General features: G+C 45.6%; 5 protein-coding genes across 5 annotated transcripts; 3 read left to right on the top strand and 2 right to left on the bottom strand.

The window, feature by feature from the left end:
• The first annotated feature begins 104 nt into the window (after positions 1-104).
• On the top strand, positions 105-5,532 carry SPPG_00238 (uncharacterized protein). Its single transcript, XM_016748570.1, has 23 exons — positions 105-441; positions 531-677; positions 770-936; positions 997-1,210; positions 1,299-1,454; positions 1,531-1,607; positions 1,665-1,794; positions 1,858-2,038; positions 2,131-2,321; positions 2,410-2,525; positions 2,623-2,815; positions 2,885-3,132; positions 3,199-3,330; positions 3,390-3,565; positions 3,636-3,696; positions 3,758-3,886; positions 3,964-4,085; positions 4,157-4,254; positions 4,344-4,437; positions 4,510-4,685; positions 4,762-5,031; positions 5,096-5,191; positions 5,265-5,532. Exons 1-23 carry the CDS (start codon positions 133-135, stop codon positions 5,412-5,414), a joined length of 3,633 nt encoding a protein of 1,210 aa, XP_016612549.1. The 5' UTR covers positions 105-132; the 3' UTR covers positions 5,415-5,532.
• SPPG_00237 (uncharacterized protein) lies at positions 5,193-6,113 on the bottom strand. The gene is made up of 5 exons (XM_016748569.1): positions 6,040-6,113; positions 5,903-5,984; positions 5,808-5,848; positions 5,734-5,749; positions 5,193-5,676 (listed from the first exon to the last, which is right to left on the bottom strand). Exons 1-5 carry the CDS (start codon positions 6,048-6,050, stop codon positions 5,521-5,523), a joined length of 306 nt encoding a protein of 101 aa, XP_016612548.1. The 5' UTR covers positions 6,051-6,113; the 3' UTR covers positions 5,193-5,520.
• An 81-nt stretch (positions 6,114-6,194) lies between these two features.
• On the top strand, positions 6,195-6,971 carry SPPG_00236 (uncharacterized protein). The gene is made up of 2 exons (XM_016748568.1): positions 6,195-6,334; positions 6,394-6,971. The coding sequence occupies exons 1-2, from the start codon at positions 6,262-6,264 to the stop codon at positions 6,840-6,842; spliced, it is 522 nt and encodes a 173-aa protein (XP_016612547.1). The 5' UTR covers positions 6,195-6,261; the 3' UTR covers positions 6,843-6,971.
• Positions 6,972-7,305: 334 nt separating this feature from the next.
• Positions 7,306-11,089, bottom strand: SPPG_00235 (uncharacterized protein). Its single transcript, XM_016748567.1, has 6 exons — positions 9,801-11,089; positions 9,378-9,729; positions 8,601-9,306; positions 8,380-8,542; positions 8,125-8,315; positions 7,306-8,058 (listed from the first exon to the last, which is right to left on the bottom strand). The coding sequence occupies exons 1-6, from the start codon at positions 10,851-10,853 to the stop codon at positions 7,644-7,646; spliced, it is 2,880 nt and encodes a 959-aa protein (XP_016612546.1). The 5' UTR covers positions 10,854-11,089; the 3' UTR covers positions 7,306-7,643.
• Positions 11,090-11,816: 727 nt separating this feature from the next.
• Positions 11,817-17,898, top strand: SPPG_00234 (uncharacterized protein; the record flags this gene model as incomplete). Its single annotated transcript, XM_016748566.1, has 11 exons — positions 11,817-12,180; positions 12,769-13,328; positions 13,392-13,583; positions 13,650-14,176; positions 14,254-14,381; positions 14,457-14,642; positions 14,703-14,799; positions 14,871-15,397; positions 15,474-16,184; positions 16,268-17,482; positions 17,558-17,898. The coding sequence occupies 11 exons, from the start codon at positions 11,817-11,819 to the stop codon at positions 17,896-17,898; spliced, it is 4,848 nt and encodes a 1,615-aa protein (XP_016612545.1).
• Positions 17,899-18,786: the final 888 nt, after the last annotated feature.

Below are 18,786 nucleotides of genomic sequence, written 5' to 3'. Positions count from 1 at the left end.
GCTTTGAGGCCAGCCACGTGTCCCGGTGGATGCTTGAATAATAGGTCGCGTAATCAGCGACACGCTCAACAGTTTGCTCAACGCTGCGAGGATACTTGCTATCTTTTCAACTATTGGTAGGTTGCGGACACTATGGACATGAACAAGTGGGCCGACCATCTTCTCTCTCTCCACTCCCACGCCCGCGGGCTCCTGACAGCTCTCTACTGCGCCAAACATGCCATCGCCTCTGACGTCTCGACACCCCTCACATCACCGACCGATATCCTCTCCAAAGGCGGCTCCCCAGACGTATCGTACACTTATAACGGTGCCTCTCTCACACCCGTATCCCCCTCCCGCCCAGCACTTGAAAAAATAAAATGTCTCAACGATCCGAATTTGGGAGAGGTTTGGAAGAAGATGATGAAAAAGTTTCCAGAGTTGGCAGAATTGACCAAGGTATCTTGAATTTTTTTTTGTATATACATGTACATTTATTTTTTTATTTTTTTGTTCCTAATGGTTGCTTTTTTTTATTATGTGTGTAGGATTCGAGGGCTCAGGCGTTTCGTGATGTTCATGTACAAGTATTGGATGAACTTCGGCCGTACTACACCCTCCTCGTCGCCGCTATGGATTTCGTCGAGATTAGTTTGGTTATTTTGCAAGATTCGATTAATCTTGTGAATTTCAGTGTAAGTATTCGTAACAAACAACATTATATCGTGCGTAAAGAAAATAAAGTAGCGTTGTTGATTTTGAGGAGGTTGTTATTTTTTTTTTGTAGTCTGATATCAACCCCGATCTCGTCAATTTATTTTTGGATTTACTTGTGGATCATGTATCGGTTATTTACATGTTGGCGTCCTTGGGACCTGAGCGGAAATTGATTGCTGCTGGGTATTGTAAGGCGTGGTTGGTGGATTTTGGAGAACCAGAGCGGAATTTCAATAGGTGAGTCTGTTTTACAACTAGCAAAAGGTCAAAAACTGTTATTGATTTTTTTTTTTATAGACTTTCGAAATTCCTATTAACGTATGAGAAACCACTACCAGTCATCCAAGACAATTGCACAACACTCGCACCAAAGATTATATCCTTGCTATTGGAGATGAAACCGGACTTGGATCAAAGGTTGTGTATGACTGCCGATAATTTTCGGAAAATGGCGATTTTGAGTTTGACGCCTGAGATGAGTGGGATTAAGGCGCCCGAGCCTGATGAAAAGGTTAGATACTACATAGTTTTGTAATGTTTTATGTGTTTGTCCTGTTTGTTTATTGTTTTCTTATTTTTATTTTTTGGGGTTGTGGTAGCATTTGAGAGGATTGACCGTCATGAATCGCCAATTCAATATTCTGGTGATTGGATTTTTGGTGTGTCCATCCGAAGTTGGGAAACAACCCGCCTGTATCGAGTTGTTAAAGCAGGGGTTAAGCTATGGATATGCAATGCCCTTGGTTCGGAACGAGGTAAAAAAAAAAACATTTACGACAGTGATGACTACCGTGCCATGGATGAAACAAGTCAGCTGACACTTTGAAATAGATGTTGAATATTATAGGCGAATATGAGCACTCTTCCAAAGCATACAAAAAGTTGGCGAATATGAAGGGGGTTGTTAGGTATAACCTACTTTTCAAATTATTTAAAATTTTTGTTGAAATGTGTGTGTACTTTAGTGATACGCTCACCGTAACGGCAACAACCGCCCCGATATTTCATAAAGAACGACGAGACTACCTCCGACACCAAATCAAACAAATGCTATGTCTATGCGGGGAGCGTCGGATTCTTTGTAGTAAATTCCCGGTAAGGTCTCAATATGTATGATATTGATATTTATGTTTCTTAAAATATGTGTTTTTGGAGCAGATGGTGGCAAGCGCCATGGGATTCGCGCGAGATGAGATTTTATGGTACTTTTATCATCTTGATATGGATGCTATGGGGAAACGAAAAGGGAAAAAGGATGTTCGGTTGTTGGATGTTGGTGTCGTAGAGTTGATTTGGCTTATCAAGGATTTGGCTAAAAGTTTACGCAAAAATGTTGATGGTATGTTTTACATCCACAGTTTGTTTTTTTTTTCCATTGTTTATTTTCGTTTGGTTTGAGTGCTAAAGGAAATATTTCTAACATTGTTCTAGTCATCCGAGACCATTTTGCCAGCCAAATCGCTCAATTTTACGCTCCAAATCTGTTACAACTCATTGATAATGCCTTGGGACCTGATCTCGAGGTGGAGAACATGGGGATACTGTTAAAGGAAATACATCGGTTGATTACAATGTTTACGACGGATGAGATGGGGGAGTTGATTGATGGTGGTGGGTTAGAGGTAAACTATTAACCCCATTTGTTTGCTCATAATTTTCAGATTGGTTTTTTGTTATTGTTGGGTTTTGATGTGTGTGCTTTTGATTTAGGCATTACGACTCAACTGGCTTCGTTTCCAAGTATGCGCGGCATTACCTTCTGCGGGGGGTGTCGCCAATATTTCAGACATTACATGGCTCATGACGGATCTCTGTGAACGATCACGGTATGTAGTGTATTACATGTGTGCTAAGCACTGGATTACCTTGAACGTTTGTGGTATGGCGGCAGAACTATATTAAACGTCCTTGGCATTTCCGTAGGTGGTTGGACAATTTTGATGATTGCATTGAGCAGCATTCAAGTCTACGTGAATTATGCTTTTACCAAAACGCTCTACACGAGCATTTGAAGGAATGTATGGATGGTTTTCCGGAATGGGTACGATATACAGGGGCATTGGGGTCCCTCGCTGAGGAATTCTTGTCCAATATCAGTCCATCGTGGCCTGCCGAGGTACTTAAAGTTCGTTTCCCGTATTTTTTTTGGTATCTTTTCCACTCATATATATTCCAAACAAAACAGGCTAAACACCTAACAATCCATTCCGTCCTCTTTGCAACCGAAGTTTATTCCATTCTTGGTCAATATGCCGGAAGCCTTGCCCACGATATCGCCTTACACATGATCACCTACACGAATCAAACACTGACACAAGAAGCCGTCTCACAAAAGGGGGATAGGAAAAAGAAAAAGAAACAGGCTGCGGAAAAAGTTGTTGCGAAACCTGGGTGGGAGAGTGTTTTGAGTGGTGTGGATCCAGGAGCCAGGAGGTATGGAGTTTATTTATATCCTTTGTTTTTTGATGGGGGTGATTGATTTGGTAATTTCATTTCTAGTCTGGAACGACAGAAACAACTCTTGCGAAATCTACTGTTTGCACTTTCTAACCCCATCACGACCATTGTATACGACTCTGAATTTCATCCTATTGAGTTCTTTCTCGAGACGCTCGCGGAGCGGTTCCAATCGTATGTTACATACGTTATTTTTTTTTTTTTGTTATTTGGAGCTCATGATGGTGCTTTAGACATCTTACTTCATCTATTTATAAAACACCCGATACGCCGAGTCCATCCGGTTTCGCTGGACTAGGAGGGAGTCATCCGACAGATGAAGGATTATCGTATGACGTAAAGCGGCCTTCTGTGTTTTTGAATGAAGTGAGGGGGTACCTCTCTGCCGTTCGGTTTATGGATAACCTAGGTATAGTTCAACTGCTTTTGTTGCGTGTACGGGTGTGTTGGTGCTAATATGTTTTGGGGGTTTTTTGTAGTTCCAATGAGCTGTACATTGGCAATTCGAGAGGTGTTATTGGAAGCTGTTAACTATACAGCGTAAGGTCCCCCTCAAATAAGCACTATGCCGTTTTGCGGACTAAACTTTATAAAATCGTAGGGCGAGGGATTATGCGGATGCACAAACAGATCAAATGGTCTACCCCGCCAGTCAACCGATCAAAAAACCTAAATCGAAGCCACCACCCATTGGGACCAACCAGCCTTTTTTGGTTATTTACATGGCATGGTAAACAAACAACCTCTGCTTTAACTCAAAGCCTTGTTTTATTTTATATTAATTTCTTTTTGTTGTTTTTTGATAAGGTACTCGGAACTAATTGGCTCACGCGCAACGACAGGAACAATATGTTATTCACCCAACCGTCGTGCGTTTCTAAGTCGTGGGCATTTATCCCTGCAAGCCGAAACATTTACCGATATCAATGGTAACATTTTTCTTATTGATATTTATATCTATTTGTGTCCCCAACTTTTTTAATTCTTTTTTCTTTGTAAGAACTCTCGGCATTGTGCGAATTGGTGGGTCCACACGGTGCACGGTTTATGGATGAGCAGTTTGTGCGGATGATTGGGGGGTTAGTGAATGCGACCAGGGTAATGTTACTTTTTTTTTGTTTCTGGTTTTAGTTAGAGTGTTTTTTCTAGGGCGTTGTTTTAATTGGATGTTCTTTATGCCTATGTAGGATATGTTGTTGCAACATCAAGATGTATTGGAGAGACTCAAGGCATCATGGACGGATGAAACGAGGTGTTTAGAGATTTTGAAAAAGTTTAAAAGTAAGTATTATTGACGAGTCATTTGATTTTTCGGCATGTAATCTAACATGTTGTTTATAAAAATTTACAAAGATATCAAGGACCATACCTCTAAAACAATTACGCTGGGCTTTATCCTCACATTCCGACACCTCCTCTCTGAAGCCGTCCAAAAAGTCTTGTCGGAAAAATGTAGTCATCTTTTTGCGTGCATTGAGACGGCGCATCGGCATTACGCGCCCAATATCGCAGGTGTGCGGCCCTTCAGGGTAAGAAAAACTACACGACATATCGTTGACCCCCTAATGCAAATAACAATACTAACAAAGCACTGTATTTTAAAAGGCCGTGGACACCCTCGCAAACGATATAGGCCTCACAACCCGCATCGACACACGCATCACAAGCGCACTGGGTATCACGACCGGAACGTCCGATGCAGGACTCTGGAACCTCCTCCCCTACCTCTACACAACCCAATTATGGCATGTGGCATTTGATGAGAGTGGAGCTTACAATGCGTTTATTGATGGGTTGGAGAATAATGGGCATTGTCTTGCGGAGGCTTGGGCGGTGCTTTTGAGGGGGACTGAGGGGGAAAAGGAGTTTTGTAAGGTACGTTTTTTTGGTGGTGTTTGTATTGGTGTTGGGATGCTTTTTTGATGGTATGTGTTTTTAGGTGGCTTCTACGATGTTGATGCGGTTAGTCAATCGAATGACGGATAAAGAACTGCAAACAAAACATTTAGAATCCGCGTTTCTTGTTCTTAAGCGAGTACGTTTCCCTTTATTGTTTTTATTCATATTCAATCTCATGTTTACACCACGTTTTTTGAAACATGACTTAGTTTACGACATTAACGACTTTACCACCCGACACAATCGAGACTCTCATCCCCCACGCATTATTCCAATCCATCATAGGCCAAGTCCATCGAAAACGGGATGCAAAACGGGTTGCCATGCCGATTGCAGGTGAAGACGAAGTAGCATTTTAACAAAAGTTTCTTTTTCGTTTTTTTTTTTTTTGGCTATATACATTATATGTTGTGTGTGTCATGTCGGATGTAGTAGCATACCAGACAACTTGTGCAATACAACTCGTCAACTCCACCGTCTCCATACAAGCCAAACAACCACAACCCCTACCAAACACCCAACAATCTTCCAAGCATTCCGCCCATACCGCACCGTCAAGGTCGTATGCAGCCGTCGAGCAGATGCCATCACCTCTGTCCGCGCTGATGTGAATGTCGTTGACTAGGTGGTTCATGAGTATCGTCCATTTCGTAATGTTTCAACAGTTTGGGTACTTACAATGTCATCTAATCGTCTACACATACAAGTATGAATACCACTGCGTTAATGAAATGGGATGACGAGTACGTTACCGGTGGTCCTCTTGGACTCCATCGTAAATGTCCATTGAAATCTACTCGCAATGGTTTATAATCTTGCATGTGTGAGAATGAGAAAAGGGACATACGTGTTTGAGTGTCGAGACTTTTGAGGTGAGATTGGATAGGGATTCATCGTTTTGGTCTAGGAGGCGGTCTGTTGGGTCGTATCTATGAAAAAGGTGAGTGGTATTGGTTTGTGGAATCGACATTTTGCGGTTTTTACCTATTCGACATGTTTGCGTGCGATAGACAAATGCAGATGTGAGAGTTTCTGTTGAAAACCCAACGCGCTTGTGCGTGTGTCATTGACTTGTCACGTGTTGAAAACTCAGCCTCGCAAGGTGGTAAACACGGGCGGGGTGTCCAAACACGCTCGCCGTTTGTCTTTTGCATCTTGGCAATCCTCTTCCACCAAAAGTTTCTTGAACAGTAAATAGATTCAATAATGGATTCTCGTCCACTCCCACCAGGCTGGATAACCCAATGGGATCCAAACTACCAACGCTACTTTTTCGTCGGTGAGTTATAATAGAATTTCCGCCACCCTATTCCCCATCACTCATGTCATCTCGACTAGACACGACAACCCAAACAACAACCTGGACCGACCCCCGCACAAACCATCCACCATCCTACTACCCCCCTTCCTACCCAGCACCCCACCACACACCTCCACCCCAATACACACCACAACCAAGTACATACATTCCCCAACAACAACACCAACAACAACAATATGCACCACAGTACCAACAAGCCAAGCCAATGGGAATGCCAATGGGGATACCCGGCATGTCGACACACCATGGTTCTAGTGGGATGGGTATGGCGGCTGGTGCGTTGGGTGGTGCGGCGGGTATGTATGCCTTGTCGGGTATGTTGCGTCCGCATCATGGGTTTGGACATGATAAAAAGTGGAAGAGGAAGGGATTCAAGGGGTTCAAGGGACCCAAGTGGGGTGGTAAGTGGGGAGGAAAATGGAAGGGCGGCAAGTTTGGAAAGTTTAAAGGAGGGTTTTTTAAATGAGTTTTTGATTGGTGTTGAATGGTGTGGTGGTTTGTGAGGAATGCAAAGTTGAGTGTATGGCGAGATTTTTTTTTTTTTATCTGTAATACGATTGCAGTAAAATACATACTATACACTTTATATACCCAACTTTTTACTGTATGCAATGCATGGTATGTAATATTCTGCGTGGACAATGGAAGGCACAACCTCTCATGAACGCATAAAATATCAAAACGGAATCGATACCCTACACTTTAGAACCCCTCACGAAAATCCCACTTATAAGTATACTGTAGACAAGACAAATCCGTATTATTGATGGCAGTAATGAGAGCATATATCATCCGGTTGAGCATCCCATTTTGCTGGAATACATCGAATGAGTAGAACACAGGACAACGGATTCAATTTTCATTTACAACTCCCTCAATGGGTTTAAAAAAGTTCGGCAAAAAGCAGAAAGAAGAATGGAGAAAAACAATTAAAGAAATCCATATCGTTTTTTTTTTATTCTTTTAAAAAGAACAAATCAACACTCGACAAAACAACAGCACACACACACACACACACACACACAAAAAAAAAAAAACATAAAGATAAAATCATTTACAGTAAGAATTCGAAAACACACCACCCCGATATCCAAAAACCCTCCTCCTCGTCTTTTTTTTTTCTTCTTTTCTCATTGTTTTCAAGTTTTCCGCCCCCGTATCCCCCACAAGAACAAAAACAAAAAAGAAAACCACAAACAAACAAAAAGATAAAACATTGGTATCCCCTCAACAAAACAACACACAAAAACAAAAACAATCAAACAGCTCAGGCCCTCCGTCGCTTCACTCCCATCCCAATCGCCAACCCCAACTCACAAGCCTCTCGTTTCCGTCCCGAAAACTCGTACCCCAATTCCTCCATCTCGGCTCTCTCCATTGGAGATCCACTCAGCGAACTCTCTGAATCACTCGCAGGGGCATTCAACCCATCAAAAGAGTCGAGATCCAATGGGGATAGGTATTGAAAGGGTTGGATGCCGAGGCCACCTAGTTCGCCCATGGGCATGTTGAGCATGTCGGTAAAGTTGGATTCAGAAAAGAGGGGGTCTTTGAGGTCCATGGGTTCGTCTTCTGCAACTTCTTCAATGCGGCTGGGTTCGGGTTGGAGGAGGCGGCGTTGGGCGATGGCGGGGGGGATGCCGAGGGCGGCGGCGCGTTGGCCAACGAGGTGGTTGCAGTATCTACATAGTGTGTACATTTTCGTTTGAGCTTTGTACATCATGTTGTCACATGCAGCCTAAACATACCTCTCAATCATGGATAACATGCTATGCTTGTTAAAGGGTTTGGCCAAAATATCGTTCATCCCATTCGCAAGGTACGTCATACAATCATTTTCGGTTGTATTGGACGTCATGGAGATGATGGGCGTCAGTTGATCAAATTGTCGGATACGGTTTGTGGCGGTTACTCCATCCAAATTTGGCATGACAATGTCCTAACATTGATAAAAATCACTACGACAATGACGGACGACGACACGATACAGATAAGATACATACCATGAGAACAATATCATACTTGTTGCCCACGTTCATGCGCTCCACAGCATCTAGTCCATCCACGGCAACATCAAACGAACACCCAAAGACTTGCAATAATTTACTCGAGAGTTTGCGGCAGGTCACATCGTCTTCTACCAAGAGGACTTTGGGTGGAACAGACCTGGCATATGATACAAAGTTAATGGTTTTGCACAAATGTGCAAAGGATAAAAACTCACCAAGGAGGTACAAAGGTGGCCCTCGTGACGCGCATACTGTTGGGAGGCCGCGGGGATCCCCCCGTTCCCGTTCCCGAACTGTCTCCTTCGTCCACGCCATCGTCCCGCCGAGGTGCAAATCCACCCACGGTAAACACGGTCAATCCGCCTTGTTGTTGGGTTTGCATCAATTGAGAATTCAATTGGGAAGCAAATGCCGCGCTGGCCGAGAAACCCGCACTCGTACTACTACTTGCAGCCGTCGTGCTGCTGCTGCTGCTGCTACTGCCACTAACGTTGGGTCCGCTGACACCATCTCCATTTAAAAAGCCTTCCCCAGAGCGAGCGTCTATGGGCACATTATCCGTTGGCGTGGGGCTCAAGCCAGGAGGCGGCGTCTGCATCATGCCATAGGCCTCCCGGACATGACGGCTAATTTCATTCATTTGGTGGAAACTCGCTCGTGCGACTTGTTGATACGTTGTCAATAGTTTTTGGGCCTGCTCTTTTGGCAAATCCAGTGCCGACGGGTTCATGATGGTGTTCATGTTGAGGTCGGGTTGCAGGCCATTAAAGGCCTGGGACAGGGGTGATGACGAGGGTATCGACGTCTTTGTAAAGGCAAACGGTGTAATAAAAGGTGAGCTCTCGTCGGCCACGGTGGACGCTTCTGCTGATGCTGACGGCAGCCCCATCCGCGATGCGTTGGGCAGCTGAAACTTTTCGTCTAAAATAATGTTCCAATGTGAGAAACCTTGAAACAAACCACGGCTGCAATCGTTTCCCGTGTAGACTTACTCGCAGAATCTTTTCCAACAATGTAATCCACCAAGTTGCGAATGACCTGATCTTGGGCCACCATGTTTTTCCTGAAATTGAGAATCTCTTCGACCACCATGCGATAGTTGCGGCTCAGTCCTTGCAAATACGATGCAATGTCAGACTGCAATTTGGTCAAACTGTCTACTTGGGTTTGCAAGTCATTGGTATCTTTGCGCAGCTCGGTGGTCAAGGCGTCCTGCACACCAGAGGCCGGGCCATTGCCTGTCGTCGCAACCGTCTTTGGTTTGGAGGCGGGCGTTTTGCGACGAATGGATTCAAGCATTTCCTTTTTGTTGTACTGGAAATTTGGATGCTGAAATTCCCAAGCCTAAAAGACAAGAGGGTGAAAGTTTATGCACTTGTTTTTTTCAAGCATTCAAAAAACTCTCGTTCTTTTACCTGATCTCCATAAAGCCTCCCATCGTCCTGACTCTTTATCTTGTGAAAGCCATACTTGTTCAACTGCCGAACAAAACTCGCCGGGTTATTGTGCTTGAAATGCTTTGGCAAGACATTTTTGGCAAATTCATTAGGTTCTTTGACGACAAAGGTATCACCATGTACACCCCACGAGACAATGTCGGCATAGGATGTGTCTTCGAGCATTCTAAAGAGCTTTTTGACAAAATCGGGAACACCGCTGGACGTTGTTGTTGCCGGCGTTGTTGTTGTCAATGCAGTGGATGACGAGGCACCGGAAATGTGGTCAGAGTCGTCATTGTCTTGTAGCGGTGTGGGGCTCTTTGCGTCGGCCAAGAGAGAAGGTTTGGCGGATGTGGGCGAGACGGGCGTGGGATGCGGTTGCCTCGTCTTGTGCGCAGCATCGTGGGCATGAATCTGTTGTTCTGATTGTTGAGTAGAGCAGCTGCTGCCGCCAGTCACCGCCGCACACGATTGTCCCTGTTGTGAGGGTTGCTGCGATCCTTGTTGCGATTGTGGTGCTTGCTGCTGTTCTGGCGGTTGTTGTTGTGGATGGTGGTGATGGTGGTGGTGATGATGCGATGGGGGATTACTGGATTGCGGCTGCGGCGGCCTGGGTATGGGACGCGGTTGTGGAATCGACGAGCCTTGTGGGTAGTGCACATAGTGCTGCTGCGGCTGTTGTGGTTGTTGTGGTTGTTGTGGATGAACTGGAGGAGGAGGCGGGTATTGTCCGTGGAGGATGGGCATTGGGTATGGGTGCATGTGCGGATGGTGGTGAGCGTGGGGTGGGGGCGGTGGTGGAGGGATGGGAGCAGAATGATGCGTCGACATGAGGGGATGAGGACGATACTGAGCGTAACCCTGTGGATAGTGAGGAGGAGGAGGAGGAGGCGGATACGGTGGGAGGGGACGCATCGTAGGATACTGTTGTGGTTGTGGTTGTTGTGGGTGTAGAGAAGGAGGGAGTGCTGAGAGAGGAGGGGATGCTGATGACGACGTGGACGAGGACGATCCCGATGAGGACGCCATAAAAGAAATCTGCCTTTGAAAAAAAAAAAAAAGCCCTGTCGCTCTCTCTCCCTGTGTGCGTGGCGTGTGTCTTGTCTTGTCTCTCTGATAAAAACTCGAGCTGTGTGTGTGTGTGTGTGTGTAAAAAGAAACAAGAAGGGAATACTACTCCAAGCCCTGCCTGCCTACTACTACTGCAACTGCTATGAGAAAGAAGAGAGAGAGAAGGGTAAAATAATAATAAAAAAGGGGGAAAATTCCCGTGGAAAAAATCAAGAGACACACGCCCATCACTGTTTATTATTTAAATATACTTTTTACTAGATACTCATACGTATTAGTAGAGAGAGAGTAGTTATAGAGAGAGAGAGAGAGAGAGAGTAGAGAGAGAGAGAGTAGTTATAGAGAGAGTAAATGTAAATGTAAATGTGTGTGTGTGTGTGTGAAAAAAGAAATAAATTAGACAAATTCCCTTTTCTCTCTCTCTCTCTCTCTCTCTCTATAACTACCCTTTACTCTCTCTCTACACACACACACACACACACACACACACACACACAACGAGAGAGAGAGGGCTTGTTGTTGTTGTTGTTGTTGTTGGTTGTAGCCATTTCAATTGTGTTGATTATCACATGCATTTCACACAAACGCGTATTTCTTTTTGGTATATTCTTTCTCTCTTTCTCTCACTTGGCACACATACGAGTTACTGCTGCACTTTCACTTGGCATTTGTGTTTCCCACGGGGGATTAGTTAACGGCTACACACACTGCCTCATATTTTATAATGAGTAGATGGGGGACTATGCATTTTTATATAAATTCCCACTTGCACACACACACACACACACACACACATACATACATACAAGTTATTGCAACACACGTTTTAGATACATATTATCCCCATCTTCTATCCACACTTGTCAGCGGCCACGTCTCTGATCGCACTTTAAACACGGATCATATCACCACGCATTGAACATGGACAAGGCATCATCATTAGAAGCAACGCATCGTATACCTGCTCCTACTACTTGTTCCATTCCCATTCCATCCATCTGGGCTCAACTACGCGTCCTCGTTCGCAGAAATCAATGGCTCAGAAGGAGAAACAAGCGTCAAGTCTTTGCGGAAATCTTTTTTCCTCTCGTATTTATCCTTCCCCTCATTGCCATTAATGGATTGAGCAAGCCTCAGTATTATGGAGAGGTGAGAGGATTCCCGAGATTAGAGGCAGGCTTGTCTCTGGGTCAGAATGGATTAGGATCCATCCTCGGTTATGCTCCAGAAGGGTCTCCGTTCGATGCCATTGTGGGAGAGATTCAAGGCATTTTGTCAAATTTTGGTGAGTCTTTAGGTTCAGGTTAGGGTTCGTTAGGGTTCGTGTTCGTTAGAGTTGGGATTGGGTTGGGGTTTAGGGTTCGTTTTAAGGTTGGGTTGAGGTTGGGTTCGTTAGGGTTTGGTTGGGTTAGAGTTCGTGTTCGTGTTCGTTAGGGTATGGCTAAAGTTGGGTTCGTGTTCGTGTTGGGTTCGGGTTGGGGTTTGAGATAGGGCCATGACTCGCTCCGCTCGTCATGGAGCATGCTCTTTGGATTGGCCATCGCATTCTCCTCCCGTGTTGGATTCGGCTTGTGTCGGTCCAAGTTGGGGTTTGAGATAGGGCCATGACTCGCTCCGCTCGTCATGGAGCATGCTCTTTGGATTGGCCATCGCATTCTCCTCCCGTGTTGGATTCGGCTTGTGTCGGTCCAAGTTGGGGTTTGAGATAGGGCCATGACTCGCTCCGCTCGTCAAGGAGCATGCTCGTTGGATGCGCTCGTTCTCTTCCTGCTCCTTGGATAGACCATCTCATTCTCTTCCTGCTCCTTGTCACCATCATCATCACCATTGTAAACACTATATTGACACCTCCCTCTTTTTATTGTTCTGGTAGGCAACGTTACGACACAATCCTTTGCATCGGAATCGGCCCTAGAAGACTTTTACGCTAGAAACCCCACAGCCCTCTACGCAGGTCTCATTTTTGCCTCGCCCACATCCTACGCCATTCGCTACAATGCATCTGCCCTCCCTTCAAACTCTGTCCCAGACCGCATCCAGTGCCGCTCCACTGCCAGCGATCGCTCGGGATGCGCTACCGACAAGTACTTGACCAGCGGGCTCCTCACCCTCCAAGCCGCCGTCGACAGCGCCATCATTCACCGCATCTCGGGATCCCCCATTACCATTCGCCCATACACGCTGCAAATGCCACTCCCAGCTGCCAACCTCTCCCCTTCCAGTCAGTCGGACGGCGGCGCAACTCAGACCGCCATTTACATTACTATTGCCTTTTCCCCCTTCCTAACATCCTTGCTGTTTAATCTGGTCACGGAAAAGGAGAAAAAGATTAAAGAGGGCATGCTGATGATGGGGTTGCATCCAGTTGCGTTTTGGTTGTCGTGGGCCGTCTCATATGCTGGAACGCTCTTGGTCGTTGTTCTCCTCATCACGGTAAGCTAAAATCGTGTTTATTCTTACTCTCTCTCTCCCGTGTGTCTCATTCGAAACTTTTAGGTGGTCATTCACTTTGCATCCATTCTTCCGCAATCCAATTTTTTGCTCCTCGTCATCATTTATTACCTCTACACCCTCTCCCTCGTCGCATTGGCATTCGCTCTGACCACCTTTTTCTCAAAAGCCAAAATGGCTACCGTGGTCGGCCCCTTTTTGTCCATTGTCCCCGGCGTGCTCTTTATCCCCATTCGCGTATGTCCATTCTTTGTTTTACACAACGTGTGTTTTTTTATACTAAATATCTTTTCAAAAACACAGGGCGCTAATCTGTCGGCTGGGCCAAGTGTCTTGCTGTCCATGCTCCTGAGTCCCATGGCGCTCTCATTGACCATGGACAAGACGGTCGGGCTTGAAACCTCTGGCACAGGCCTCCAATTCAGCAACCTCTCGTCTTCCGGCGCCAACTACTACGTTCTCGGCCTTGCCCTCGCCGTCCCATTCTACTTTTTACTGGCACTCTACCTAGACGCCGTGATACCCTCCGAATACGGCATCCGTAAACCGTGGTACTTTCCATTTGTTGCCCTCGTCCGGCCGCACCGGTACTCTGTCATGGCTTCCCGAGCATCTAGTATGGGCGTCGTCATGCATGCCGAGGAGAATCCTGATGATACGGACGAACAAGATGTGGAACCTGAACCGCATGGAGCGTTCAAGGCTATTGAGATACGCAATTTGCGCAAAGTATATCATCCGGGTGTCAAAAAGGGGACCAATAAGGAAAAAGTCGCTGTTCGAGGTCTGAGTTTGGGGATCTTTGAAGGAGAGGTCTTTGGATTATTGGGGTTTGTAGCTTCTTTCCTTTCTACGGTCAATGTTGGCTTGTGTGCTCGGCTTGTATGCTCATGTGCCCGATATTTAGACACAATGGTGCTGGGAAATCCACCACAATTCACATGCTGTGCGGTCTATACCCGCCCACCAGCGGAACAGCTCTCATCTACAACCACGACATTCAAACCGACATGCGTCAAATTCGTCAAATGATGGGTAAGCTGTTCCGCACATTTGTTCGTCCGCTCCAAGTTTTACTCATCAAATACCGCTCACTCTTTTTTGGATTAGGTGTATGCCCCCAGCACGATATTCTCTATGATGAGCTGACCGTTGAAGAGCATTTACGCATCTTTGCTGGATTAAAGGGCGTGGGCGTTACGACTGACGAGAATGTTGATACGCGCATCGATCAAGTCCTCTCTGACGTGGACTTGGTGGACAAAAAGACGGCGAGAGCCAAAGAATTGAGTGGAGGTATGTTGACGTGCTGTTTTCTTGCTGAATGACGAGTATTATAACACTGAAATACGTAAGGTCAAAAACGGAAATTGAGCGTTGGGATTGCATTGATTGGACGTCCAAAGATTTTGTTATTGGATGAACCGACCTCGGGGATGGATCCCTATTCGCGGTAACGTAAAAACTCGAAAACTGGTTGCCAACAAATGAACACACTTTTAAAAGAGTTGAACCGATTTTTAGCCGCAAAATCTGGGACCTCCTTTCCTCGTCCAAACATACCCGCTGCACCCTTCTCTCAACCCATTTTATGGACGAAGCCGACATTCTCGCAGACCGAAAAGCCATTCTCTCCCGTGGTCGACTCCAATGCTTGGGTACATCCCTCTTTTTAAAGAAACGGTTTGGCATCGGGTATCACCTCGATATCGCCCATTCGGCACCGGCTACTAAACCTGTTCGTCTTGCTGTCCGCGAGCTCCTCCAAACCCACCTGGCCGATGCACCCATTACGTACCCCCCCGACGTGAACGAGACAACAAACAGTCAATGGGAAATCCCGTCGAATCGTACAAAGTCGTTTCCGGCCTTTTTTAACGATTTGGATCGGGTTGCACCGACGGTGGGGATCGAGTCGTATGGCGTGAGTATGCCGACGCTTGAGCAGGTTTTTTTAAAGAGTGCTGAAATGGAGGAGATGGAGCGGAGGGCGGAGGAAGAGGCGGTCATGGATGAACGGCATGTTGGAGGTCCATTACCGGATCTTCAAGGTAAAAAACAAAAGACGAAAATCCATTTGAGAAATCTATAAATCACGTATTTAATTCTTTTTTTTTTCTTGTTTAGAAACTGATAAACAACCCGTCACCTTTCGCGCCCTCTTTACCGCGACCCTCCACATCCGCTACAAACTCTACTTTCGCGAAATCCGGGCCCTCATCTACGCCATCATCATCCCCATCGCCATGCTCCTCGCGGGTCTCCTCATTGCTCCCAGTGGGGACATGACGAGTACCGTTTCTGGGACAACCCCCACAACCCTCGACACACCTACCCTCTTTTTTGATCCAAGTGGAAACGCAAGCAACGCCAATGTGATTGCATCTAGTATCTCTCCACCTGTCCAAACCGTTTCTGGTGATTGGCAAGACTGGGTTCTTGCTAACCCTCCCCACCAAGGCGGATTCGCGCTTTCCTCCTTTTCGACCACTTTGTTCCCCACCCTCTACTACAACACCTCCACCCCCTCCACCACCCTCCCCTCCACAGCCCACACCCTCTCCAACGCCATCCTATCCCAAACGACCTCAACACGTATCACAACCTCCATTAAACCCCTCCCGAATTTATCCCGCGTCCCATGGGATTCGAGATCGTATGTATCGATTTTACTGATTGCCTTGGCGTTGGGGATGCCGGCTGGTGCGAATGGAATTGCGATTGTTGGGGAACGGGAAGCAAAGATTGTGTATTTGGGGCATGTGATGGGGTTGACGAGGGGGGTTTATTGGGGGGCTGCTTTTTTGTGTGATTTGAGTTTGTTTATGGTTTTGCCTGGTGAGTATCAAAACGTGTTTTTTTTTTTCTTTCTTGTTGCTGTCCGTAGCGGATTGTTTAATATTTTTATTTCTTTTTGGTAGTGATTATCATTATCTGTATCTGGGCGATTCCTTTGACAGCTTTCACGGGGGCGGCCTTTCCCATTGTTTTCATCTCCCTCATCATCGCCCTCCCCTCCGCCCTCCTCTTTAGTTACTTTCTATCCCTATTTTTCAAAACCCAAGACACGGCGCGCACAGTTCTCGGCAGCGGTCTCTCCCTCTTTACCCTCTTTCCCTACATTCTCGTTTCCCTCCTCGACGTCCTCGTTTCTCGCTCTGCAGCCAAAATATGCCACTATATCTTTGCGGTCCTGGATCCGTATTACCCTATCGCAGGTGTCCTCTACTATACCAACATGGAAGCGCTGATTCATAATAGTTTACCGGGTGCACCTGCATTGACCGTATCGGATTATTTTGGGTTTGATAAAAACATGTTTCCGACTGTTTTGATTGCGTTTGTGCAGTTGGGTGTGGCTGCTTGTGGGATTTACGTATTGGATTTCTGGAGGACTCGAGTTCGAAATGTTGCACCGTGGGATCCCACCCTTAAACGCTCCCTCGAATCCCAACGCCATGATTCCATGGATCCCAATGAGCGAGACGACGTGGACGTCATTGCCGAACGACGTCGTGTAGATGACCAAGTCAATTGTCTCCCCCATTCATCCGATATTGAGTCACCATCTACAACAGACGAAATCATCCTCCACGACATTCGCAAAACCTATCACGACAAAACGGCTGTGGAATGGACATCTTGGGGTGTACCCAAAGGCCACCTCTTTACCCTCCTAGGTCCCAACGGCGCCGGTAAAACAACCACCTTGGCCATCGCCATTGGAGCGATACCTCCCACCCACGGCACCGTATACATTCACCACACCTCCATATACACTTCAACAACCCCATTCCACCACGTGGGATATTGTCCCCAATTTGACGCTTTATGGCCCCATATTACGGTATCCGAACACCTTGCCTACTACGCAACACTCAAAGGCCTAACACCCACCGCCATACCAACCCGTATCGACCACCTAACACGCGCACTAGGCTTAACTGAATACTTGTCAAAACCCGCCGGACAACTCTCGGGGGGGAATAAACGTAAATTGAGTCTGGCGGTTTCGATTGTTGGGGATCCTTCTGCCTTGTTTTTGGATGAACCGAGTACGGGTATGGATCCGGCTTCAAAGAGGTTATTGTGGGGTGTACTCAAGAGTGGACATCGAGCGACAGTTTTGACTACTCGTAAGTTTTTTGCTGGTGTGTTTGTTATGTTTTATTTTTTGCGTATTAACAAGTTTTGATTTTTTTGAAAAATAGATTCTATGGAAGAAGCTGAAGCCCTCTCCACCCGCATCGCCATCCAAATCTCTGGTCGCCTAGTATGTATCGGCACACCCCAACACCTCAAAACCCGATTCTCATCCGGCTACCACCTCGAAATCACATCCAATTCACCTCCCGTCCTATCCCACATTTTTCCCAATGCGACATTGGTGGAGTCATTTGGAACCATGTATCGATACTCGGTTCCGAAAATGGATGTGGAGAATAAATCCCTTGGTGAAGTCTTCAAGGTTTTGGAGTCGGTTGGGGAGTATGTGTTTTGTCAGTGTTTGCTTGAGCAGGTTTTTATTGGGTTTGCCAAGGGGCAGGTTTGAGAAGCGGGTTTGATGATGGAGGTTTTTCTTTGGGGTGGCGTGTTGAATAAAGGTTTTTGTATACGATGGCTATAGACTTTGTAATGGCCTACAAGTACATTTTGGGAAAAGCAAGATTTTTGGTTTGGACAATGTACAATGTAGAACTATGAAAACCATGTTGTTTTGAAAAGTTGACGAAAACATTGTCTTTTTGGTAGACGTTTCGTTTTTTATTTATTTAACCTCACCAAAAGACTCTTGTTTATAGAGTTTATCGATTGTGTATATACATATTATATTTTACTCTCATTTAAATCGTCCATGCAAAATGCACGAAACTACAATTTGGTTGAACCTGTACTTTTTTGTTGCGTACATACAGAAATGGTGCAGCTTATTGTATCGAAATCTTATCGTTTTTCTTTGTGGGGGACTCACTGACAGAGGTTTATAAAATGGAAAAATCTCATTCAATCGTATGAGACCTGGAAAATCAGTGTAGCTATAAAAAAATGAAAGTCGTACCCCATGCACATCTGCCCATTTTTTATGTAGATATTTTATCAGTTTTGGAAAAACCCCCCTCATTCTCTCGCTGCCCAGTATTTTGATGTTTGAAATAATCCAACAAACTCCCAAATGCAGAGTATTAAAAACATGTTTCTATTCATTATAATCAAGTCCACTCGAAACTTGGTTGTTCTTTTTATTGGAGTCTAAATATCCATACAATTTTGCTTGGCTTTTTTACTTTTGGTGTACGAGATGTCAGTTTTTGATACCCTATGTCGAAAGTGTCGTTAAAGGTAACGAGGAGATTGTTGACTGTCATTGATAATGCATCGAAATTTCATTATCAACAAGGCTGAAAACGATACTTTTGGGGAATGAAACAGAGAACCCTAT

The sequence above is a fragment of the Spizellomyces punctatus genome (assembly GCF_000182565.1).
Source record: "Spizellomyces punctatus DAOM BR117 chromosome Unknown supercont1.1, whole genome shotgun sequence".
Lineage (NCBI taxonomy): Eukaryota > Fungi > Chytridiomycota > Chytridiomycetes > Spizellomycetales > Spizellomycetaceae > Spizellomyces > Spizellomyces punctatus.
Note: the sequence above shows the minus strand (reverse complement) of the source record. Positions and strands in the feature narration are given on the sequence as shown.